A 27,500-nucleotide genomic window follows, 5' to 3' on the forward strand; every position below is an offset into this window, starting at 1 on the left:
AGGCACTGTCCGCGAGGCCCGCGGGTTGCGGGGCCATCGCCGCTCCGCGTCTCATCACCAGACGGGTAGGCCCGACCCGGTCTCGGCCTCAGGCCTACCCCATTCTTGGGGGATTTCTTTTCCTTGGTTTTGGGTATGTGTTGTCGGCGCCGTCTGTGAAGTAGAATTGTATAAGTGTTGCCGTGTGCTCGGTAGTCGGTATTAGCTCTGCACTGTGTTTTCACTTTTATGTTTGCTTTTTGTGTAAATGGAATTGTGTTTTCTTTTTTGTGTGCATTTGGTGGAATTGTATTTGTGTGCTTTCCGTTCGTCGCGAATAAATGTGCTTTATTGTTGAACTGTTTCCCGCTTCGCTTCGTCTTTTTCCCCATTGAACCCCCATCTTGCTTCACGTAAAGGGTTGGTAGTGGGCTGAGTACGCCCGCTTGGTGCGGGGGCCCGGGGCGCCATTAGCCGCGTGGGCAGTGTTGTGGGCACGGGTGACCCTCGGAAAGGGGCCCGGAAGGCCGGCCTGCCACGTGTGCGTTTCAGGGGAGGTGCCATGGGGGGGGGCAGTCCCCGGTGTTAGGGAGCTGGTAGGCTCGGAGGCAGTGTAGTGCCCGGGGGTGCCATAGCGGGAGATTCGGCAGAGGGTCGTGCCTGCCAAAGGGAGCCACGTGTCCCAGCCAGGAGACCGTGTGAGGGCACGGAGAGAAAATTGGGGGGCGAGGCCCGAAATTGTGAGGACACCAACACAGGCGACGGGAATCTGGGTTGTTAGAACCAATAGTTTAAGCGAGAGGCGCTTGTTGAAAGCCCCGGGGTAGTTTAACAGTTAAATGGTTAGGGTAGATTAGGAGATGTACCCCTCCGCACCATCCATCCCCTCGCTGTCGTTGTGGGCCGCTGGACCCACTTGGTGTTAAGATCGCCGAACTCTGGGGAGGCCATTCTGAGGCTTGAGTTGGGCCTCGACACAGGACGTTAGCTCTCCCTTGTTCCCCTCCGGGAAGGGAACGTAGGGGTTGGGAGTAGGCTAGGTGACAGGATAGGTTAGCCGAACAAAGACGATAAAGGGGGTTAGGGGACGATTTATAGTGGGGAAGTAAAAATAAAAACAACAAAAAAATAATAATAAGTTGGGGCTAAATTGGTTTTTGACAAATTAAGGGAGTGGGTATGTACAGTGACAGGCAAAGGCGATAGGTGGGAGGGAGACAGGAAGGTAGGTCCGAGCCCGCCTTCCAAGTGGCCAGCACCACCGCACTCCCTCCACCAACCTCCACTGAACGGCAAAGGCTAGCCAACTTCATCGGCTGGCCGTGTTTTGCTTCAAGGCGGAGGCCGGCCAAGTTCATCGGCAGCTGTGTGCTGCAAGGCCTGTGCCGGCCAGTTCATCTGCTGGCTGTTTTTCTTCGAGGCCTGTGCCGGCCAGTTCATCTGCCGGCTGTGTTTGCCTGCAACGGTCTTCTTCTGCGGGCTGTGTTTGCCTGCAGCGGCCTTCTTCTGCGGGCTGTGTTTGCCTGCTCACCTTTGCCATGCCATGCCCACTGCCCACGTTCACCAGCCCCGTTCAATTTTTGCTTTGCCCCCCCCCCTGTTCATTTCCATGTGCGCCAGGATCCGCAAGGCAACAGTTTGCAAGCTGCGAGAACTGCCCTGTTGGCAGCTACAACACGGGCCTGCAGTGGCGGCCCGTGCACCGTGTTTGTGTCCATGCATCCATTCGTTGTGCTCATTGCGTGTGCCACTTGAGCTGGCACGGAGACTGCGTTTGTGCAGCCCATGCACCGTTGTGGTTCACTGCATTCAGTTCAAACCGCTCATGCATCCATTCGTTGTGCTCATTGCGTGTGCCACTTGAGCTGGCACGGAGACTGCGCGTTGTGCAGCCCAAGCACCGTTGTGGTTCACTGCGTTCTCAGTCTGCAAGGGAAGGCCTTGGACTGCGTGTGAGCAGCCAGCCACGTTCCCTGTCACCTGCATTGTATTGAGTCAGAGACTGCATGTGGGCAGCCTGGCTCCCTGCTAACTGCTTTTCTTTTGCAGAGTTCAGTGATCCTGGGCCATGGTTTAGTGTAAAATTTGTAAGTTAAGGTTAAGATGTACTGTAAATATGAGTGTGCCCCCGGCATGTATGTCTTAGCGCCGGCAATTTTATTTAAGTCGTCCGTATGAGTGAGTTTGTTTAGATAGTTACGCAGCCCTCAGGTTATTTATTTTGGGGACACGAATACCATGAATGTCGCACTCAGGGATCCGTTGGTAAAGTGTACTAGGGGAAAACTACACATGATGGCACACGAAAATTTGACGACTCGGGACGAGTCTGTAAAAAGGGAAGGGGGTAGTGTTGTGGTTACCAGATTCGCAAACCACCATTCAGGTCCCTTAGGTGAGGTATCTCGGTAAGTGCATGTGTAGTTAGGCCCAAACCCGTTGTCTAGTGGGAATACATGTCATTTATACGTGCTGCGACTCTTTAGGATAGCCGTTTTTCTTTTACTATCTTTTTATTTTGGACCAATCGCCACCATCACAACCACAACAACAACCACCAACCACAACGCCGCTTCACCACAACCGCCATGACCTTTACCGTCACAACTCGCCACCATCGCATCACCGTCATCTCGCGCCACTCATGGGCACCGATGCTGGACTCGTGTAGGGCGCACGTTGAACAGCGTGTACAAAATCACGGATTTTCTGCTTCAAAAACGGATCAAAAACGACACACGCCCACTTTTTGCCGTCCAATCGGTGAGCGAGGGGGCCATTTGGCCCCGCCTCCAGAACGATCGATATATATATATATATGTATAAATATATAATTTATATATATTTATACAAACATATATTTATATATATATATACATATATATATACATATACATATATATATATATATAAATACATATATATATATATACATATATATATATATATATATATATACATATATATACATATATATATACACATATATATATATATATATATATATATATATACATATATATATATATATATATATATATATATATATATATATATATATATATATATATATATATATATATATATATATATATATATACATATATATATATACATATATATATATATATATATATATATATACATATATATACATATATAATGTCCTGTTAAGTTGAAGAATCATACTATAGATATGTTGTAATTGCTGATGTGCTTGTGGTTTTTTTTTTGTTTGACTTCTATGCAATCCCTTAACTACTGGATTGAATGAGTTAAAAACTGCTGCTTGTACTGAGGGGGTGCAAAGGGTGGTTTTAGGAGGTAAAAAAAATTCAGAGCCCAGGAGATTCAGGGTGGGGGAAGGACCCCGATTCTCTTTATGCCAGTATTCATACCACAGCTTAACCTGTCTGGGGATTCTGGGGGAATTAACACATATGTAATGACGAGTTCTTAGCTGCTCTTTTATAATCCTATTTAATTACACTTTATTATCTGGAAGATTCCTAAGTGTGGGATAAACACTTTTCTCTGATTTAAGTTTTAGCAACCCACTCTCGATCCCTCTACGATTGGTCGACGCACTCTGAATCTATACATATCACTCATTTCCAACCCCCACCCTCCCTGCCACTCATTTTCAACCCCCGCTCCCTCCACTCCCTAATCAACATTTTATCGGCACACACTAAAGCCAATTGTTTTCAGCCCAAGTTGAGTTTTTCCATCACAATTCACACCAAATTCTCTCCCTCCCCTCCCCCCCACAATACAGCTTCAGCACAAGCCCCCTACCACCCCCCACCCCACCCCACATGCTGTGAGTCTAAACCTGCCACAGAGTACAAACCCATATAATCCTCATTATTGCACTTTTTGTTCTCTGTGTTGGATTCACCTCGATTCTCCATCGCCCCTTTTGATGCCTTTCTTTACGTCTTAGGCAAAGAGAGACCCTTTTTGTGGTGAGCAACAGCTGGACCTGCCTCTGCAGAGCCTTGTTAAAGGCAAAACTCATTACACGACCCCTTAATGAATCCCACCTGCTCCTCGAACAGTGTATTGCTAGAGTCCTGTGGAGGGATCTAGCACTGTTTCAAAACAAACCTTTTCATGGAAAGTTTATTTCCAGTTAAAGCATCCCAAAATCCACCTGTGGAATGAATTCAATTCGGGGAATGTTGCTGGTATCAAATGGTTTTATTTATTATACTTGTGTATATGTATGCGTGAGCCAGCAGGATAGACTCGAGGTATGTGCACTCACCTGAGCTGTCGAGTCTGGAAGCCGAGGTTTAGCGATTGGTTTTCTATAGGTTTTCTATTATCATTGCTTTTCCGAAACCTTGTGAATTCTTGGCTTTTTTCATTGGCTCACCTTGGCATTTATGAAAATGAGGAGTTGTCACACTGTGGGTAAACAGTAAATGCTCCATAGCGCAGTCAATTGTTGATGAACTACACTCTGATTAGTTGTCATGCAAGCAATCAGAAAGTGCCACACCTGCGGAAGGACGACAAAAGTAGAGGATATCACTGTCGTGTGGTCAATATGCTGGCAAATACTTTTCCTCCTGGGAAGGAAATATCACGTGACAAGCATGTATGAATCAAAGTGTTATAGAGTGAAGGCTACTCCATGCGGCAGATCGCAGCCAGACCTCATGTTACTGGCAGCTGGTAATACAAGTGGTTGAGAAAGAAATCCCAAACTCTCCAAAAAGTGATGCAAAGAATCTCAGGGTTTGTTCACCAAGTGATACACGACGATCCAGTTGGGATTTTGTGAATGACCATGCCGAAAGTAAAGGTGTTAACACATTAAGGCCATGTGATCTCGATGGATGTGCAGCTACCTGAAAACCTCTTACTGAGGAGAGGGAAAGGGAGAGACGAAGTCAGAAAAGACAAGGGATGCAAGAATTATACAATTCGATTGAATGTGGGTGGGTTGAAGGGTTGAAAAATTGAGGGAACTGGAATATGCAAAAGAAAAATAAAACCTTACTGATGTTGCAAACGAATTTTGACGATTGATTGTCGACGGACTCCCTCGGAGCAAACGATCATGAAGTTTGAGAGTATCCGACCTTGGTGGTGTCATGGTTAGTGTCCACTCTGAGTCTGGGAGATCGGTGGTTCGAACCCCAGCCAAGTCATATCAAAGATTTCAAAACTGGCATGTGTTGCTTCCTTGCTTGATGCTCAGCATTTGAAAAGGATTGAGCATAGACAAACAACCATAAGTTGGAAACAGCAGCGCAGACTTTGATGGGCCGAATGACCTTCTGCCGTTCCGAAAGTTCCTTGCAAAGGGACTCATTAATTTATTTATTTATTTGGGTAGTTATTTACCTGCAGCTACATGAATTTCATGGGCTTTACATATTCTGATATTCCTATTGATACCTTTATTTCGGCCCTAACTCCAAGCATCCCTCGAGGACCCTTGTAACCCCACCATGAACTCCACAAATCACACTTCCTGGCAGGCGATTCTACAACATAGTTTTAAACTCAATCAAACAATAATTATCAACTCTACCATCCTCCTTCTCATCACACATTGGACCACCCGAGACTATATTGGCAAAAAGCTATAACCTGATCTTGTACGGTATAATGTATCAGTCATGGCATTCTAAATGGGATGCCTGGAATAAGTCGAGACCCAAAACCCGCTCCTGTGCTGATAGGAGTAGCTATGTTTGGGTCAGTTTAGCTTTTCTGTACTCATGACTCTTAGATCCACTCACAAAACTCAGGGGTGGGTTTTGGGTCTTGGCCTATATCAAGCATCCAATTTAGAGTGCCATGACCGATATACAACCTTAGATTTGCAAGATGAATGATGTCACGATACCATCACCTGCGTTCGTGATCCATCTTAACAAAAAATCCCCTCAAAAACTCATAGGATTTTCAGGTGTTTCAACAAGCTTGGAAGGTATGTTTCGAGGATCTTGCTTCGCAAGCAAAAAGCTTCATTGAAAGTCTCTGGTTTGGATGAAGTATGCCCGCACTTCTTTAATTGTATCAAATTAGATAATTATAATTGTGCAAGAAATGCGACATATACAATTTAACTGCAAAACTTTTGTGTGTGTTTGTCTCGTTGGTTGTTATCTCGATATGCTGGTTTCAGAAGGTGCAATGGAGTCCTCCCAGGTCTCGAAGTATCCGCCTCTGTTTTGATAAGGGAGATCCTGAGGATTCATGGGACAGTTTGTGAAGTTTTCTTGTTCTCAAAGTTTTGTTCTGAGGGTCCTTTTCAGAATTATCACCAAGCCCCAGACAGCTTCCATCTGCAGTTTGTTTGTCGTAACATTCCCAGGGATGGTTTTTACTATCTCTGTAAAGTTGTGTGTGTGTGTGTGTGTGTGTGTGTGTGTGTGTGTGTGTGTGTGTGTGTGTGTGTGTGTGTGTGTGTGTGTGTGTTTGTGTGTGTATGTGATGGCACCTGTCATCGCATAAGTTAAGATTGTAGAAGTTCTAGCAGGATAAGTCTGCTTTGTGTCTGCTTTTGTAAATTGTTTGCCTTTTGTTGCACCCCACAAATTTTCTTGCTATCCCTGCTGTACATAATAATAATAAACTCCATTCACTGTGCCACATAACTTTCCTCCCTAATTGTAAATAAATGCTTTGTGTCGAAATGTTCCCAGCTCGTTTTCGTTTTTTCCTTCATTGGTCCAGCATGGTCCTGTATCCTAGCTTAGGTCAGGTCAGGTATGGGAGCATGCGCCAGAGCAGGGCATCGCTGCGTCCACTTTCTGCCGATACTCCAGGGGCCTCCGTCTGACCATCCCCCAGGCAGATGCCTGGCCCATCCCCATCTACTTGAGATGCTGATCAACCTTCTGCAACCGCGAGGCACGTGGACGGCCCATTGGCCTATTCCACTCACGAGGCTCCCTTGCTGAGAGAATCTGGTGAGCAGGATCAGCGTCAGGAAAACAAGCCACATGTCCATGCAGTCGCGACTATCACTCACGGACTATGCAGGTAACAAATCTCCTTTGAGTCTCTCTCTCTCAGTAACCGCTCGTTGGACACAAAGTCTGACCAGCGATAGCCAAGGATTCTCCAAAGATACCTGGTACAAAAAGGAATTAAGTCTCCGTCTCAGATCCCTGATCAGAGTCCAAATCTCACATCCATAGAGCAAAACTGGAAGCATCAAGGACCTGAAGACTCGGACTTTCATCCTCCCGCACAGGTATCGACAGCTCCACACCCCATGATCTAGTGAATACATCACTCCCTTGGCCCGATTCAGACATCTATTGACCTCTGGCTCACAGCCAGCAGAGACATGAATATCACTGCCAAGCTAAGTGAATCTCTCCCGCGACCTCAACATCCTCACCACAATCAGGTACAGACAGGATAGCAGCATCCAAGATGTCATTGAAAGCCTGGATTTAGTTTTGACCAAGGAAACCTGTAATCCCAGCGGCTCCGACTCCTCATTCAGCACCTCAAGAGTCCCCAAAAGGATGTCTAGAGTCTCCGAAAAGATGACTGCATCATCTGCGAAATCAAGGTCAGAGATCTTGACATTCCCAAACAATGCACCGCAACTTGATCTCTCCGACATCCTCCCTAGAATTCAGTCCATACAAGTGCTGAAAAGTGTGGGGGCCAGTACCCACCCCGACGAACTCCAGTAACAACTGGAAATAAGTCAGAGATGGTACCACCACATCTCACAGCACTCTCAGTACCAGAGAATAGTTCAGACATCAGATCGATCAGTTTTGGTGGCACCCCACGAAGACCAAGAATCCTCCAGTTGGTATCCCGATTCACTGAATCAAACGCTTTACAGAGATCAACATAAGCTGCAAGCAGCCCATGCCGAAACTCCGGTAACTGGTCCGTCAGCTGAGGGTGAGTGTAGCATTGGGATTCTCATGTGTGTACTATTTGTGAATGTCTTTACAGCTGTGGAGGAACTCTGGGAAGGGTTTTGAAACAGCAAAAGGGCTTACCTTGATAACCTTTCTTGGTTGCTTTGTGCAGCTTCTTCAGAAAGAAGAGCATGGGAGGAGTCAATTCATTTTTATAGTCCAAGCCACCTGTGTTTAATTGATTAAGTTAAAACTAATTTGTTATTCCCTCCTTTCACTGGTGAGAGATATGGGTGGTTCTTTCTTTATCATATTGGCATGTCCACAGCAGTTAACACCAGCCTGGTCGGATAGCTGAACAGTTTTAACTCGGAGGCGAACAGCCGAGATTTTTGGTGACGATGGCGCACATGGGATGGAAAGCAGCAAAGGCGTTTACCAGAACAGAAGCATACGGGTTTATTCACAAACCCACAACAAATAAACGAACACAAGGAAATTCAACAAATAATGGACTCATGAAAATATATCAAAGAGTGATAATGAAAGATGAGGGAAAACTAAATCCTAATTTGAGACGTCTCCACTCAGTCACAAAAACAGACAAGCGGAAAGATAAAAATAAAAGAAAATCCTCCCTTTATGCTGGCACTCAGCTTTGCATCCAGCCGACCTTTAGGAGCTAGGCATTTGTTGAACCTCGAAGTCACCATGTGGGGAAATGCACAGAATGGTGCAAAGTTGCCCTCCGTGCGGGAAACGCACCAGATAGCCCAAAGTCACTCTCCCTGGTCATGTACGTGAGATGACTCGTGTGGGTGGTCCTCCATGCCAAGAACCCACAAACCACCGTCACAGTTCCATTTCATGGTCAAAATTACCAACACCATCCGCTCTCAGTACCAGGTCCACACCCACAAAAATGGCACCACCTTTCTCTTCGATCATACAACAACGGATACTGCTAAGTGAGAGCTGAGAGATGCACTCTTCTTCTCCTCTCTCCCTCTCCTCCAAAAGCACACAAACTCCATGACCCAGCCAAACAGACAATGGTTAGCGTCTTGTTCCAACAAGTGAGCAAATTCACACCAGCACGAACAATGAGAATCGCGCATGTTTTTGTCTGTGCCGAGGAAGAAGCAAGAAAAAGACCCTTTTCGTTTCAACCGCCGTCTCTCACTCATCGATGCTGCTCCCTCTGATGTCATCCTGACCAATCATGAACCTCGGGGCATGACCTGCCAGTTACGAAACCGGGGAGGCAGGGCTTAGCTTGTAAAAATTAGGTTATATCTGTTGTTGTTGTTGTTGTTGTTGTTGTTGTTGTAAAAATGTGGTTCTTTTCTGGCCGTCCTTGTAAATGCAAAAATGGAGGAAAAGGTCACTGGGGCAATCACCCACTGGGAGAAACTAGACTTAAACCCCACCAAGTTAACACAACACCACCTCCTGTGTGGTAACACATAACAATATTAAGCTCAGTTTTCCTGACTTAAATTACCTCGGGATGTCTCCTACCCATCCACGAACCATGCTAAACTATACAATCTTATTTTCACTATGGGATTCCCCCATCTCCACGCACAAGCATATATATATATATATATATATATATATATATATATATATATATATATATATATATATATATATATATATATACACACACACATACATATACACGTCATAGCCAAAAGTATGTGGACACCCCTTCTAATTCGTGGATTAGTCTATTTCAGCCACACCCATTGCTGACAGGTGTATAAAATCAAGCACACAGCCATGCAATCTCCGTAGACAAACATTGGCAGGAGAATGGGCCATACTGAAGAGCTCAGTGACTTTCAATGTGGCACCGTCAAAGGATGCTACCTTTCCAACAAGTCAGTTTATCAAATTTCTGCCCTGCGAGAGCTGCCCTGGTCAACTGTAATTGCTGTTATTGTGAAGTGGAAACGTCGTGGAGCAACAACAGCTCAGACGCAAAGTGGTAGGAAACACAAGCTCACAGAATGGGAATGCCGAGTGCCGAAGCGTGGAGTGCGGAAAAATCGTCTGTCATCGGTTGCAACACTCACTACCGAGTTCCAAACTGACTGGAAGCAACATTAGCACAAGCGCTGTTCATTGAGAGCTTCATGAAATGGGGTTCCATGGCCAAGAAACCGCACACAAGCCCAAGATCACCATGTGCAATGCAAAGCATTGGCTGGAGTGGTGTAAAGCTCACCGCCATTGAACTCTGGAGCAGAGGAAATGCGTTCTTTGACGTGATGAATCACGCTTCACCATCTGGTAATCTGACGAACGAATCTGGTTTTGCGGATGCCAGGAGAACGCCACCTGCCCGAATGCATAGTTCCAACTGTAAAGTTTGGTGGAGGAGTAATAATGGTCTGGGGCTGTTTTTCATGGTTCGAGCTGGGCCCCTTAATTCCAATGAAGGGATATCTTAACGCCACAGCATACAATGACATTCTTGACGATTCTGTGCTTCCAACTTTGTGGAGACAGTTTGGGGGAAGGCCCTTTCCTGTTTTAGCATGACAATGCCCCCGTGCACAAAGTGTGGTCCATACAGAAATGGTTTGTGAAGATCAGTGTGGAAGAACTTGACTGGCCTGCACAGATCCCTGACCTCAACCCCATCGAACACCTTTGGGATGAATTGGAACACCGACTGCGAGCCAGACCTGATCACCCAACATCAGTGCTCTACCTCACTAATGCTCTTGTGGCTGAATGGAGGCAAATTCCTGTCGCAATGTTCCAACATCGAGTGGAAAGCCTTCCCAGAAGAGTGGAGGCTGTTATAGCAGCAAAGGGGGGGACCAACTCCATATGAATGCCCATGATTTTGGATTGAGATGTTGGATGAGCAGGTATCCACATACTTTTGGCCACGTAGCGTATATATCTATACATATATATTTATTTATTTTATGTATATATATATATATATATATATATATATATATATATATATATATATATATATATATATATAAATATATACGCACATTATATGAAAAACTGGCTACGGCACCATGCCATATACTCACATCGGTTATGACGCAAAAAATGCCAATGTATAGAAATAAAGGTAGAAAGAAGTGTAACGTTTAATTGAGAGTTGAAATGCAGTTGGCCGATCGAGTTAAGCTGCCTCATGAATCCTTTGCCTCCTGTTGGTGAATTTGAATCGGATGCCTGTTAAACTCGAACACTCTTCATGCATACTCCCCGAAGGCATGGATAGAGGAGGCACGCTGTCCGTGTGTCCACTCCCGTACACAGTCGCGGCTCACAGTGCTGAGGTTGGTTCGCTTCGCTTCTCCGCCTGGGACCTCCAGGCTGTTTTGTACGGGCAGAGTACGGTCGGATTCTGCACATCACCAAGCGGTGAGCCTTGCTATTCAACTTATATTCTGGTCTGATCTTTCATATTTGGCACCTCTCCACGTGGAACCGCATGGGCGGTTGTAGACTGGAGGTAGATGCTCAAGGTAGACAATGAATTGCAAATTTGCAGAGGGTACAGCTGTCAAAAGACTTGTTTAAATTTACTGAATGTTACTTTACTGTGGGTCCCATTTACGGAAAGAACAGCCGGCTTAATGCCGCTCTTTCAAAGGAAGTCGTGCTCCACGATGCAGATCTTTGTGATGGCATGGAAGTTTTACCTGGATCTGGGATAATGTTTGAATTATACGAATAATAATGATAATAATAATAATAACGAACAATAAAAACTAATAACAATGTAAATTTGTCTTCCATGTATTAAATGCATGTAGTTTATCCTCCCATAATTGTTTGTAATTGTTGCCTTGTGTTGCAGACTTTAAGTTCCAGCCCCAGCTGCATTTACCGGACAAGCGTGCCATTGGGCTGCCAGAAGGTCAATTGCTACGGTGAACGGGGAGGGAGGGTTGGGGTGGGGGTTAATGAATGGACTACGTAATAAGTAAAATCATCACCAATTATTATTATTATTATGATTGTTGGAGGTTTATGATTGAGAATCTCTGCTCTAGGTCTATGCGTGCGAACAATGACCACCCCGGGTCTTCCACCACGTCTTGGTATTTTCTGCTGCGGTTTGGGTGTTGCTTCTGGGACGCGCTTTGGACCATTCACAGGACGCAAGGTTGCTCCGGCCGACCTGAAAAGCAATGACGATAATAGCTGCATGTGGGAGGTGATATTGATTTCAATATCTGTTGTCTTTGTTTTATGTACGAGATGCGCAGTTCGTGCGGACAAATAGATTTACATTGTTGCATCGTTGGTGTGTTTGGGCTGACAGGATGACGGAGAGGTAGCACACACCTGCCTCTAAGCTGTCTAGCCTGGGTTTTAATCCCGACCCAGCTGTAAACTGTCATCCCAGTGTATCACAGGCAGGGTGATTAATCAATGTGAGTGCCCTCCCTTGGATGGACGTTAAACTTGGCGTCCCGTCTACCATCACTGGTTGTTGGTAGACATGAAAGATCCCACGGTGTCCTTCGGGAAGAGTAGGCGAGCTATCACCAGCACCAGGGCCAAATTCCAAATTGTTGCCCGAACCAGCAGAGGGCATTGCATCAGCGGAACAGCCGTGCCCTCGGCCAATGATGCTACTCCGCAGCCTTGTGCTGCATACAAATGAAGATTGGTGTGTTTAAGTTTTCCACTTCGCGAGGTAGCCGGGAGCTATGCCATGATTAACTGTAAAATGTGAATAACTTTTCTACTTACTTCGTCAATATGAATAGAAAGATTGGAAAGTTAAAGAGAAAAATCCTCATTCAAGATAAGTTTTGTGAAAGGTGACATCACACTTGTACAGTGCATTCAGAAAGGACTGTATTCACACCCTTTGACTTTGTCACATTTTGTTGTTACAGCCTGAATTTAAAATTGGATTCAATTTAAAAAATTTTTGTCACAGATCCCCACAAAATACCCCATAACGACAAAGTGAAAACATGTTTTTAGAAAATTTTCAAATTAATTAAAAATGAAAAGCTGAAATGTCTTGAGTCAATAAGTATGACACTCCAAATTGAGCTCAGGTGCATCCAATTTCCTTTGGACATCCTTGAGATGCCTCCACAGATTGATTGGAGTCCACATGTGGCCAATTAAATTGATTGGACATGATTTAGAAACAAACAAACCTTTCTAGATGAGGTCCCACAGTTGACGGTGCACGTTAGAGCAGAAACTCTACGATGAATTCCAAGGAACTGTCTGTAGAACTCCAGAGATAGAATTATGAGGAGGCATAGATCTGGGGAAGGGTATAAAACAATTTATATATTGTTGAAAGTTCCCAAGAGCACGGTGAGCTCCATCATGAGGAAATGGAAAGAATATGGAACGACCCAGACTCTTCATAGAGCTGGCCGTCCGACCAAACTGAGCAACCGGGCAAGAAGGACCTTGGTCAGGGAGGTGAACAAGAACCCAATGACCACTCTGACAGAACTACCGAGTTCCTTGGCTGAGATGGGAGAACTTGCTGGAAGGACAACAGTCTCTGCAGCGCTTCACAAATCTAGGCCTTATGGGAGAGCAGCCCGACAGAAGCCACTCCTGAGAAAGAGGCACATGACAGCACACCTGGAGTTTACAAAAAGGAACGCGAAAGACTCTGAGAGCATGAGGCAAAATATTCTGTGGTCTGATGAAACAAAAATTGAACTATTTGGCCTGAATGCATCTGGCGGAAACCGAACACAACTTGTCACCCATCTAACACCATTTCTACCATATCGTGGTAGTAGCAGCATCATGCTATGGGGATGCTTTTCAGCGGCAGGGATTGGGAGACTTGTAAGGAAAGAGGAAACAATGAATGGAGTCAAATACAGGCAAATCCTTGAAGAGAACCTGTTTCAGAGTGCAAAAGACCTTAGACTGTGGCGAAGATGTACGTTTCAACAGGACAATGACCCCAAGCATGCAGTCAAAACAACACTGGAATGGCTTCAGAACAAGAACGTGGAAATCCTTGAGTGGCCCGGCCAAGGCTCAGACTTGAATCCCATTGAGAACCTGTGGAAAGACTTGAAGATTGCTGTTCCCTGACGCTCCCCATCCAACTTGACAGAGCTTGAGCAAATTGGAAAAGAAGAATGGGAGAACCTCACCAACTCCAGATGTGCAAAGCTCAAACAGAGATGCTCAAGAAGACCCAAAGATGTAATCGCTGCCAAAGGCACTTCTACAAGATATTGACTCAGTGGGTTGAATACTTATTGATTGCCAAAAATTATCATTATGGGGTATTTTATGGAGATTGGTGACAAAAAAGTTAAATTTAATCCATTTTAAATTCAAGCTCCAGCACAACAAAATGTAAAAAGTCAAGGGGTGTGAATACTTTCTGAAGGTACCGTATATCTGTAAATTGGAGTATTCATCAATAATTAATTGAGGATAATATTTGATATGTGCAACAAGTTTACTATTAAACAAGTTCGCAGTCTGGAATACACTTTGTGATGTCATGCTTTGTCATACTGTAATTATATGGTACAGTGATGAGTGATGAACTTCGATTTTAGGAAAACGTGGAAAAATAACTGTAGTAATTTTGGTTGATTGAGAAGATGGATCAATTCATCGACACGATGAGGGAATCGCATGTTATGTGGGAAATTGACTTTTATACAAAGGTGGTGGCCTGGACACAATTGCAGGTTGTCTTCGTTTGCTTCTTTTCTCAGGATATTTTAATTTTGTTTATTAGCATTAGGGAATTTTTATATAAGGTGTGTGTGTGTGTGTGTGTGTGTGTGTGTGTGTGTGTGTGTGTGTGTGTGTGTGTGTGTGTGTGTGTGTGTGTGTGTGTGTGTGTGTGTGTGTGTGTGTGTGTGTGTGTGTGTGTGTGTGTGTGTGTGTGTGTATATATATATATATATATATATATATATATATATATATATATATATATATATATATATATATATATATATATATATATATATATATATATATATGAGCAACTGGGCAAGAAGAACCTTGATCAGGGAGGTGACCAAGAACCCAATGACCACTCTGACAGAACTACAGAGTTCCTTGGCTGAGATGGGAGAACCTGCCGGAAGGACAAATCTGCAGCACTTCACAAATCTAGGCTTTCTGGGAGAGTGGCCAGAAAGAAGCCACTCCTGAAAATGTATGTAGTGTATGTGTGTGTGTGTGTGTGTGTGTGTGTGTGTGTGTGTGTGTGTGTGTGTATGTATGTGTATATATATATATATATATATATATATATATATATATATATATATATATATATATATATATATATATATATACATATATATATATATATATATATATATATATATATATATATATATATATATATATATATATATATATATATATATATTGGTGCTGTCTGTAGTCATTAATCGGGCTGTAATCCATATGTTGGCATAGCAATTCCATTATTTATTTATTTATTTTTGGTGTTGGGGGTGGGGGAGGGGTTGGTTGGAGGGTTGCTATTTTTTCTGCCTTTCGTGCAGACACCTGTCGTGGGCTCCATGCAATGGGGGCAGGGAGTGCTGGGGTCTCGGGGTTAAGGCAACGGGGCAGGCACCATCAAAGCGGGTGCCGAACCCTGGGCCAGAGCAGGAAACGTGCCGGTGACGGGCCAGATGGGCCAGGGGCAGCACGGTCGGCAGCCCGGGCACGACAGCTGTGCAGCCTGGAGGCGCATCCGAGCCTGCTTCTTGTTTGTTGTTTCGATCCGATTCCTTTAGAAGTGTGTGCCGGGTCTTGTATCCGAGCTTGGAATCTCTCTTTCTCTGCCACCCCCCTCCCCCCCCCAACATCTCTACGTATCGCTCCCTGATTATATGAGCTTCATACAAAACTAAAGTTGTGAACCTTTTCAGATCTCTCTTTCTCCCTCTCTCTCTCTCAATTGGAAAATCCACAGAAGCCATGTTTTGAGTTCAAATCCATGTTTGCAGGGAGGACCACGACACATGCTGTTTTTAATTTGCAGAAACTGCAACATGGGGTTTTATTTAAACAGAATCATGGGTATTATATTGTCGTCTCACGGATGAAACAAATTGTTCCTTACTTATGCTTCTCAGATGTGAATCCATCCATCCATCCATTGGGACCATACGCTGTGCAGAGCGTTGGTGCTACCGAAGCAGTCTCCTTGGCTATTGGGCACAATCCTGGACAGGTCGCTACTCCGACACAGGATACCAGCAAGCTGGCACTCATTTTGCCAACCTCAGAAGGATGACAAGCAGAGTCAACCCCACCCGGTATTAGTTCAACAGCCGAGTGGGATCCCAAGCCCACCACCCTAACCATTAAGCCAACACCAGGCATGCAATCCTTCTTCGATGAAGCGAATACAAATGAACTCAAGATTCAAATTCAGGGAATCACCTTCTGTGCAGATATGTAGTATATCTGCATGGGCAAGGCACAGGGTGGACGTTTTGACCACCTCATGTAGTCCTTGATAAAGACCATTATTATGCAGAGATGCTGGTTGGCGGTGCCTTCAGTTTTGAATGTACACTACCGGTCTAAAGTTTTACAACACCCCCCATTTTCCAGTTGTTACTGAAATTTAAGCAGTTTAATGTTTCAGTGTACTCTGAAATTAAAGCAGAAAACAAATAAACAATTGCAGATAAAAAGGAAATCATGGAATCATTTTGTTGAACAAAACTTAATCTAAAGTTTTGACTAATCAAAGTAGCCACCTTTTGCAGATATAACAGTCAAACATACTCGTGGCATTCTTTCTACAATGGAAATCAAATATTGTTCAGAAAGTTCTTCCCAACACTGTTGCAGAAGTTCCACAAATGTGTTGCACTTGTAGGTTGCTTTGCTTTCACCCTTCTGTCCAGTTCATCCCAAACCAGCTCGATGGGGTTTAAGTCTGGAGAGTGTGCTGGCCATTCCATGATTTGAAGCCTTCCGTCTTGTTCTTTTCTTCTTAGGTAGTTCTGACATAGCCTGGAGGTATGTTTTGGGTCGTTATCTTCCTGTAGGATGAACCCCTGAACAACTAGTCGTAGACCAGAGGGTATTGCATGGCGCTGCAAAATGCTGTGGTAGCCCTTTTGGTTCAGGGTGCCAGTCACTCTGTGCAAGTCACCGACTCTGGATCCAGTAAAAGAGCCACAGATCATCACGCTTCCTCCTCCATGTTTGACAGTTGGTGTCACACACTGAGGAACCATCCTTTCGCCAACTCGACGGTGTACAAAAACCCTGCGTGATGAACCGAAGATTTAAAATTTAGATTCATCGGTCCATAAGACCTTCATCCAGTTTTCAGTAGTCCACTGGTGGTGCTTCATGGCCCAGGCAAGCCTCCTTTTCTTATTTTGCCATCTTCACAATGGTTTTCTTACTGCCACTCGACCTGTTAAACCTGCAGCTCGAAGTCTTCTCTTCACAGTTGAAACTGAGACTTCCTTACTTCGACCAGTGTTAAGCTGTGCTTGAAGCTGCTGTCATGTGAGCCGCCTATCGCACAAGCTGTTGACTCTCAGTAACTTGTCTTCTGATTGTGTTGTGGCTTTGGGTCTGCCATATCTCTTCCTGTCAGAGTTTCCTCCAGTTTCCAAGTGCCCTTTGATGGTGTAGGAAACTGTACTCACTGACACCTTGGCTTACTTTGCAATTTCTCCAAAGGAAAGATCTACACTTTTAAGGGTTATAATGGTCTGTCTGTCTTCCTTTGTTAATTGTCTTTTTCTCGCCATTATGATTGCAATATACTACTTCCTGCAGTGCAATATTGTCCAAATAATGCTTCAGAGGGTGTAGCAAAACAGTCTGTTCCAACACTGCTTTTATACAGACAGAGGGTTTGTAACTAATCAACAAAAGTTGGGACACCTGTAGGAATTGTTTGCATCAACTTTCAAGGCTTAATTTACTTCCATTGCTGCAGAACAGCTGCACTTGCTAACTAATTATTTGTTTCCTGAAAAGGGCCTTTTTTAACAACTTAAAAATTTACATTATTGTTCAGTCTTTGGTAACCTAAACTTTTGTTTTTAACCTCTGGCAGTTTACTGCTTGGCTTTGTACCATTTCAGGTTATTCACTGGACTTGAATTGCTTAAATTTCAGTAAAACACTGGAAAATGGGGGTGTTCTAAAAGTTTTGACCGGTAGTGTAGATCTTCCCAATTACAAGAAGTTTTTTTTGCTTTCACATTCAAATAAATATTAGATACAAGAGAGGACTTTTTGACCATTCATGCCTGTGCCATGTTCACATTCCAGTCTCTCATGACTTCATGCTGAACCCCAAGAAAGGACTATCACCAGAATACTGGCACACAATGGCCTACACTTTCAAAAAGATCCAGTGGTATCTTTATCATCCACATCGGGGTGGGGTGAGAGGTTGGATAATCTCCATGGAATTCACCTGTGGCCGCTGGACCTACGTGCAGACCCTGGCAGTGGATCGGATTATGTACACCAAACACAGATGTGGACCCTGAGACCTCTACACTGGACCCGAGGAACAGGTGGAGTCACCTTCGCCTAATCCATTCAAGGCCCTGGTACCTCTTAACAGACTACATGAGCAGGAGGTATCCCATCAGTGGAGCCCGGGGACCCAGTTCCAAGGAAGAAGGCACCTGGGGACCCAGTTCCTCTGCGTGGACCCGGTTTGGAGGTGGAATCATGTCTACAGAACCCTATGACCATCATATAGCTGGCTTTTATGTTCTCATCCTCACATGCATAATCCGAGATGCAGCAGCCCCTGTCAATACCTGACCAGAACACCAAACATGAGTTAAATTCGACCTAATCTGGATCTAACTCAAAATCTTACCTTTGATGCATCGAAAAATTGATTTTCCTTTTATGTTCATGTGTCTCGGCAAAGATAACAATTCAAACCGCGAGGTCCACCTGACAGAATTATTAGCAATCCTAACGTGGAACAGCTTGAGACCCCCAAGGGTCTTCAAATGAAGACTGTACTTTAACATTGCATCCACCCAAAACAAGCACGGCTAAGCCTGTGCTGAAGTGCTCCTGTAAATTAGGACAGTAATTTAGTTTGTCCGAGATACCGATGCACAATTATCTTTTTCTCCAAAGGTACCGTGGAGTCAAGAAAGTAGTAAGATGGGACAGCACGAATGTCATGTCTGTTGCAAAGCTGACAAGGCATCTGCAAAAGGCAAGTCAAAATGAGGGTTGGAGTTGGTCGGACAAGGTGGAATTGTAAGAAGGGGTGGGGTGAGATGGAGAAGGCAAAAGAGAGATCTGGGCAGTTGACCCGTGCAGAACCTTGGAGCTCTACGCCCGTGCCCTGGGCGCTCCACCCGGACGCGGTGCAGTTGCCGTCAAATCACTGCTAATTACCTATCAATGGCCAATCAATCCCACCGTTTGCAAGGGCCAAGCAATCATCGTCCGATTAACAGACTCGGCCCGTGACGATCGGACCTTTTTTGGGGCGGTGGACTATGGAGACCGAGGCTCATGGAAGTGTGAGGTGTAAATATATTCACTGTGGATGTACACTATTGCTGTTCTAGCTACTTTTGCTTTTTAAAACTAATTGGCCTAATGCGTATTGGATTATATTCAATCATTTGATTCGGTTTGGCACACTTTTCGGCGGTGCCATCTTTTCAAAGGAACCATTTCACTGCCCATCCCAGCAGACAACAGCCCAGCAATGTTTTCAACATAATAACTGAGTATCACTCAACTATAAGATCATGTTTACCTCCGCCACCAAAGGTAAAGGAGATCATGTTTTCACCCCCTTTCTGTCTGTTTGTCTGTGTACAGGATATCTCAAAAAGTTGTGCATGGGTTCGGATGAAACTTGGTGAATATGTTGGGTGTGTGGCAAGGAAGAATTGATTCAATTTTGGTGAAGATCCGAATTCGGATCCGGATCTGATAATTTTTACTTACGAAATCTTATATTGATGACTTCCGTCATCTGTTTGTGTTTGTTTGTGTGTGTGTGTGTGTGTGTTTGTTTGTACGCACGATAACTCGAGAACGGAAGAAGCTACCAATGTCAAATTACAACACGTGTTTCAGGAGGGTGATGGCGAGCGCTGATTAGATTTTGGTCAAAATCGGTCAAAGGTCAAGGTCACAGTGAGGTCAAACATTCGATTTTTGATGGTTTGGTACGGAATCATCATAGAAACTTCTGGTTTGCGTCGCTACCTTCTCGAGAGACAGCTTTTATTAGACAAGGTCAGAGGTCAAGTTGACGATTTCCTAAGTACCAGTCTATGACTGCTTGTTTTAATGATTCCCCACCATTGATAGATGGGGCTAAAATGATATATAGCACAATATCTCAAAAAGTTGTGCACGGGTTCGGATGAAACTTGGTGGATATGTGTTGGGTGTGTGGAAAAGCCGAATTGATTCGATTTTGATGAAGATCCGAATGTGGAATCTGGATACGAGAATTATTTAATTTTTAAAGTGATTCTTCACCATTGAGAGATTGGGTCAAAAATGATATAGTACTATATAACATGATATTTCAAAAATGTATTGGACCCAATATGTTCTCGTGGATCAGGTATTACGTGGCGTAGGTATGCGCTCTACCGAGTGCCCTTCTAGTATATTCTGTAATTTTTTAAAAACATCCATCCCTCCATATGAACCTTTGTGACAAGATGACGTCGTATTACTACTTCGTTTTAAAAATACTTCTCATCGCCGTCACTTGGAAGCTTCCGCAGGATATGTTGGTACTCAAAGTAAAAAGACATATGAAGACTCATCAGACTTTAATATGTTTGGGGTTAGGGTCTCTGTTTCTTTATGCTCAGTCAGCTGTGTTGTTTCCTCCAGATATTTGACGGTTCACGCCTGAGTCACTTTGTTGACGGTGGAGGAGCAGGGGGGAACTGGATGGCGCTCGTGGCTTGTGCTCGCTTTGCCCAGGAGCAAAATCTCGTTTCCGTTCAGGTTTGTATTCCGCCTGCTATTAGAGTACATCTGCTTTCGAAGAGAAGGCCAATGTGGGCTGGTATTGCATGGTGGACAAGCAGAGCCCTGTGATGGAGTAGCACCCTCTCTGCTCAGTGTAAATTCTGAGCTCATAAAACAGTCGTAACTTGATATGAATACAAATTCCCTTGCAAGGAATTTCAATGCAGGAGGAGGGCATTAGGCCCTTCAAGCATGTGCAATGTTTGTCCACGCTCTATCCGTTTTAAGTGCTGAACATAAAGCAAGGAAGCAGCACATACCATATTTTTGGGGGGGATGACACAGCACAAATCCGAATTGAACCACCAACCTCCCAGACTCCAAGCAGACACTCTTAATATTATCTCAATGAGTCTGGTGAACAAGCTATAGCGTCCCAATATATGGGAAGGAGGAGGAGGAGATTGGGACCATACTCTGTGCAGTGTTGGTGCTGCTGAAGCAGTCTCCTTGGCTATTGGGCACAATCCTGGACGGGTCGCCACTCCAACACAGTATACCAGCATGCTGGCACTCATTTTGCCGACCTCGGAAGGATGACAGGTCGAGTTAACCTCATCTGGTATTAATTCAACAGCTGAGCGGGATTTGAACTCAGGACCCTAGGATCCAAAGCCCACCACCCTAACCATTCAGCCAACACCAGGTATATATAGGTATATAGTGTTGCGGCTGTGGAAATTCGCAATACACCAGAAAGGTCCTCAGGTTAGATATATCGATAAGTTCATGTGTAGTTAGTCCACACCTGCTGTTTAGAGGGAATATCTGTGATTCATCTGGGCTGCGACACAGTGAGTTAGCCATTTTTCTTTCTCTATCGTTATTTTGGACCATTAAGCCGCCAACAACTCAAACACCACCACCTTCGCCTCTTTACCTCCACAACTCCATCCCGCAAACATCGCTTCACCGCCATTCCCAAACAATGCCTGCCAACAACCAAACCACCACAGCAAACCCCCCACCACCTTCGCCTTTCTCCTTCCACAACCAACAACCACACCACCTGTCAATACCGAACGTCGTGCTGTCCAGGGCCCGTTCGGTAATTGTTGCCGAACGCGTCGAGCCGCGAGTCCAAATGGATGCCTTTCGGGAGAGGATAAGCGGATCAGGAAGGCTTCACGCCCCTTTTCTTCCATCCAATGACTGAGCATCAGGTGGCATGGCCCCGCCTCCGAACCCGCTGTAAATGCGTTCCTTTTAGGAGAGGAAATTGGATCAGGGGAGGCTCATGCCCCTTTTCTTCCAATGACTGAGCATCAGGTGGCATGGCCCCGCCTCCGAACCCACTGTAAATGGGTTCCTTTTAGGAGAGGAAATTGGATCAGGGGAGGCTCACGCCCCTTTTTGCCCAACCAATGGCTGAACGTCGGGTGGCGTGGCCCCGCCTCCAAGCACGTTTTGATCCGCGAATCTGCATACAAGCTCCTCCCCCGGTCTATAAAGACGCGAGCACAACGCAGCTTGTATGTGCAGAAAGGGGGTGCAGAAAGTGGCGCTCGTCGAGTGAAGACGGAGGTCGACGTGATGTGCAGAAAGGGGGTGCAGAAAGTGGCGCTCGTTGAGTGAAGACGGAGGTAGACGTGGGGTGCAGAAAGTGGGTGCAGAAAGGGGTGCAAAAAGTGGCGCTAGTCGGAAGTCGTGGAGTCTGAGTCGTGTGTTTGCGGGGATCGGACAGCGAAGGGGACGGAGCTCGGAGTGGAGGTCGAGGGACGAGTCACGGAGTGGAGCAGGGACGCAGAAGAGGACTCAGGGGTGATAGTTCGCCAGAGTCGGTGCAGTCCCGAGACCCCGCTAGCGGGACGGAGCGTCCACCATTCCCCTCTTCCCACCCCGAGCATCAACAATTTCCCCCATCCGCGCTGAGATAGAGCCGGTAACCCCGTCCGCTCCCCGCCCCAACTGTGGTGTCGACCGACCAACACGTGCCTGCGCAACCCACGCCTGGAGGAGCTCACCGACCATACCAGGGGCACGGAGTCAGGCGCGTTATGCGGACATTGTGGCTAGCCCGCCATCGCGCCATGAGGGCGCGGGTAAGACCACTTCGGTCTCGTGGACCTGGCTGATCACCCAGGTACCACGTTCATTTGGTCCACAGACCTGTCTGCCTCCTTGCCTGTGAGGGTGGCTTGTATTTTCTTTGCTTTTGGTGTAAATGTGTGTGTGTGGCGCCAGACTATTAAGTAAACCCGTATAAGTGCTTGTGCATTGCTTTTGTCGGTCGTATTACTTTTGCTTCCATTTGCCTGTACATACGTGCATGATTGTTGCTGACTGGAAATACGTGCTTCCGTGTGTCACGCATTAAATGTGCTTGTCCAATTGTTCCCCCGTTTCGCTTCATCCTTTCCTTTGTTGAATCTCCATCTTGCATCACGTAAGGGATTGATAGTGGGTTTAAAATACCCGGTACCTAATCTGAACCATCAAGGTCGACGATAACTCCGCTCGGTTATCCCTGTAGCACGGAACGAGCCGCTTAAGCGGTTCGTGGCCGGAGTCGACCTGTGGCGTGGTGCAACCCCTCGGTAGGTTACCCGTGCGAGTACTTAGGTATATTGACTTTCGGCGATTCACCCTATTTCGCGCGGGTAGAATGTGGACTGGGTTGTGGTGAGGTTAAACCCCCACCCGTGACTAGCTCCTTGGCAATAGTTCCAGGAGGGTCACGACTGAATTGTCCGTTCCGGTGGGCGACGCGTCGCGATTCGAGTTATGTGGCCGATCGCACGCCGGACGGGCCGAAATTCATAACAATATATATATATATATATATATATATATATATATATATATATATATATATATATATATATATATATATATATATATATATATATATATATATATATATATATATATATATATGTTTCTATTCAGGGTGAGTCAAAAGTAGCGCCCGATTTCTGTTTTTTCGGCTGTCAGATTCTTTCAGGGAAGTCATGTTGTTCATAATTGTCTTGCAGATTATTAATTTTCGTAATTTATTTATTTTTGATTTTGTTTTGCAGGTTATTGTTGTGAGTTTGGAAAGTTACTGAACTTGCACCAAATTGAACCATGAATTACCTTTCAATGAATCAATGCATTGCGGCCGTGAAACATTACTACAAAGGTAATGAACAACCAACGTTGGCGGCACGCCGTTTGGCACAGGAATTCGATATTAACCCACCTCAGGGAAGAAACATACGATTGATTGTCGAGAAATTTGAAGCAACAGGGTCGGTAGCCACTGCAAAGAAGTCCGGTCGTCCGAAAACAGCAACGAATGTAGCTAAGGCTGAAGAAGCCATCAGAAGACTGGAACAAAGTCCACAAAAAAGTCAACTCGCCGTTTATCTGCAGAGTTGGAAGTGAGCCAATCAAGTGTTATCCGTATCCTTCACCAGAAGAAATGGAAACATTACATTCCATGCTTCCTGCATGCCCTTCATTATGGAGATGACGACCGCCGTCTTCAGTTTTGTGAAGAGTTCTTAGTTAAACTTCACGAAGAGGACACAATGCGAGACAACATCTGCTGGTCAGATGAGGCATGTTTTAAGCTTAATGGCACAATCAACAGACACAATTGTGTCTACTGGGCTGCGAATAACCCAAGAGTGACAGTTCAGAAGGAGGTAAATTTACCTGGTGTGACAGTTTGGGCAGCCATATCTCCATTAGGGATAATTGGACCCTTTTTCTTTGAGGGATTTTTCACTGCAGAAATTTACCTGGATATGCTGCAAACCTTCTTTTGTCCCAGGGTACAAGATCAGGACTGTTATTTCCTGCATGATGGAGCTCCACCCCATTATGGATGTTATGTTCATCAGTGGCTTGATGAAAACTTTCCCAAAAAGTGGATCGGCCGCCGCGGTCTGATCGAGTGGCCGGCACGCTCCCCAGACCTTACACCACAACATTTCTTTCTTTGGGGGCTCATGAAAGACCTTGTTTATCGTGAAAAGCCTCGTACCATTCAGGAATTCAGGAAGGCTCAAATCACTGCAAAGTTTGAGGAAATTGATATCGAACTCTGCAGACATGTGTGCCGCTCTGTGCCTCCTCAGCTGCAATTGTGCATCGATCACGACGGAGGGCACTTTGAAAATTGCAAGTAAAACAGCTTGGTACAGTTCCGTAATATTTTTTCTTGAATAAATGGTTAGATAAACATGTCATTCATTTATTTCTACATTCTTGTACACTGTAATACAAATGGCAAACAAACAATCAACTGACAGAAATCGGGCGCTACTTCTGACTCACCCTGTATATATATATATATATATATATATATATATATATATATATATATATATATATATATATATATATATACTAGTATGTGCCCATTAAAAAAAAAAAAATAATAATAATAATAATAATAAATAAATAAACCACACAGGCCGTTTCTTCACTCTCACGTGCCCGTACGTGCGTGACCCGGAAGTTTGATATTATTTGCAGTTACGATTATTCGTAATTTATTTTTAATACCCAATCACTCAATTAGCGCCAACGTATTTTACCTTTTCGCAATGTCGTGGCAAGGAAAAACAAAAAGAGAAGAGAAGAGAGAGAAAAAATTTACTTCCTGGTTCGGAGCATACCAGCACTCAGATGTTCCCGAAATTTATACACCGTCTAATATGAAAACGATCATAACTTGGGCCATTGTATTTATCTATAAATGCGCATAAGAAATTGAGAAATTATTAGAATACATGAAGTCATCACTCTCCGGAAGCCCGTACGTTGTAACCCGTAATGGGGAACGTGGGTGTGCTTCCCTTCCCCATCGGCCACGCCCACGCAACAACGTGTCTTCCCATTGGTTTGGTAAATAAATGGCCATAACTTGGGAAGCACTTGTCCGATTAATATCAAACCTTGAAAAGGCACATCCTCAGGTCCCCAGCAATATACCTGGCAAGTTTCAATTAGATCGGACCAGAGGTTGTTGAGAAACAGCGGTCACACACACACACACACACACACACACACACACACACACACACACACACACACACACACACACACACACACACACACACAGCTGGAATTATATATATATATATATATATATATATATATATATATATATATATATATATATATATATATTTATAATATATATATATATATATCTTCTTCTTTCGGCTGCTCCCGTTAAGGGTCGCCACAGCTGATCATCCGCATGATCCGCATAGTGATTTGGCACATGTTTTACGCCGGATGCCCTTCCTGACGCAACCCTGGTCGCCTCTTACGACACAGGGATATGGTACACCTATTTTAACCGGGGTATACACCGGCCCAGTACACTGGTACTCATTTCGCCGACCTCGGAAGGATGACAGTCTGAGTCAACCCCCTGGTGTATTAATTCAGTGGCCCAACGGGGCTTGAACTCAGGACCTTTTGGATCCCAAGCCGCTGCCCTAACCACTGCGCCAACACCAGGCATAATACATATATATATATATATATATATATATATATATATATATATATATATATATATATATATATATATATATATATATATATATATATATATATATATATATATATATATATATATATATATATATATATATTGTTACGAATTTGGGAATTCGATTGCACACAACATTCAAGTTCCTTTAGTCAGTTATGTCGATAAGTGCTTGTTCCCTAGATAGCTCACCTTCCATTGTTTAATGGGCAGAAATCGATAAAGGTTGCTGCGATTCAATTTAATAGTTAGGGAGCGATCATAATACAATGGAGATGCCCCTCCCCCTCTTCTGCGAAGAGGAAGAAGAGCCCTCCCGTCCCGTGATTCATGACGTCAACAACTCCCTCCCACCCGTGATTGAGCAGGGGGATGGATCACGAGGACATGAGTCACGCCGGGAGCGGGGGAGGGGGCAGATTAGAATAAAAAAGGGATACTCTGCTTTGTTCGGGCTTGCTTTTCAGTAGAGCTTCGGCTTCTGCTTTGGCTTGGCTTGGGTTAGGGAGGAGACTTTTTGAAGGCTTTTTCAGTAGAGTTTCGGCTTGGCTTTTCAGCAGGCCTTCGGTTTCTACTCGGCTCAGAGTTATTGGCCCTCGCTTTGTTCATCGGCAGAGTTGAGCTGGTTGCTCGGCTCGAGCTGCTGGTGGTGGCTTCTTGCTCTTGGTTTGTGTTGTGAGAGGCTTTGTTCATCGGAAGAGAGTTGAGCTGGTTGCTCTGCTGGCTCTTCTTGGTTCGTGGAGCTCTTTGTTTTCCGCTTGGTTCCCGGCTTGGTGCGACTCATTGGCTTCATCTTGGAGGTGGTTCCTCGGGGAAGCGGTGCATCGACGGGAAGTATCGGAACCTCGTCTGACCAGCACTTGTTCAGAAGCGTGAGAGGATTAGCTCGGGAAGGAACGCGGCTCACGGCGATTGGATCCAGCTCGCTCTCGCTGGAGCCCGGGTCTGAACAGCTTGAAGACCACACGAGGTGGAGAGGTTCGAGATAGGTTCTGGGTTTCAGCTCATCTGTCCCTCCGAGCTGGAGTCCGTTATTAAAGGCATCAGCCACCATTTCTTGGGTGTGTGTGTGCGTACGTGTGTCCGTGGGCCCGTCTAATAATTAGGAAACTGTTAAGTGCTTTGTGTGCTGTAAATGATTGTATTGCATTTCGTATAGTCGG

The 27,500-nt window shown here is 44.8% G+C and overlaps 1 protein-coding gene across 1 annotated transcript in view; it reads left to right on the forward strand.

The window, feature by feature from the left end:
• The first annotated feature begins 11,886 nt into the window (after window positions 1-11,886).
• The window catches only part of PRDM14 (PR/SET domain 14), a 48,864-nt gene continuing 33,250 nt past the window's right edge, over window positions 11,887-27,500 (forward strand). The window contains exons 1-2 of the mRNA XM_085862462.1: window positions 11,887-12,039; window positions 20,700-20,816. Coding sequence (XP_085718588.1) covers window positions 11,893-12,039; window positions 20,700-20,816 — 264 coding nt within the window. The 5' untranslated portion in view covers window positions 11,887-11,892. The remainder of the gene's footprint in view (window positions 12,040-20,699; window positions 20,817-27,500) is intronic.

The sequence above is a fragment of the Eptatretus burgeri genome, chromosome 17, assembly GCF_056783735.1.
Source record: "Eptatretus burgeri isolate ZD-2024b chromosome 17, Ebu_testis_v1, whole genome shotgun sequence".
Lineage (NCBI taxonomy): Eukaryota > Metazoa > Chordata > Myxini > Myxiniformes > Myxinidae > Eptatretus > Eptatretus burgeri.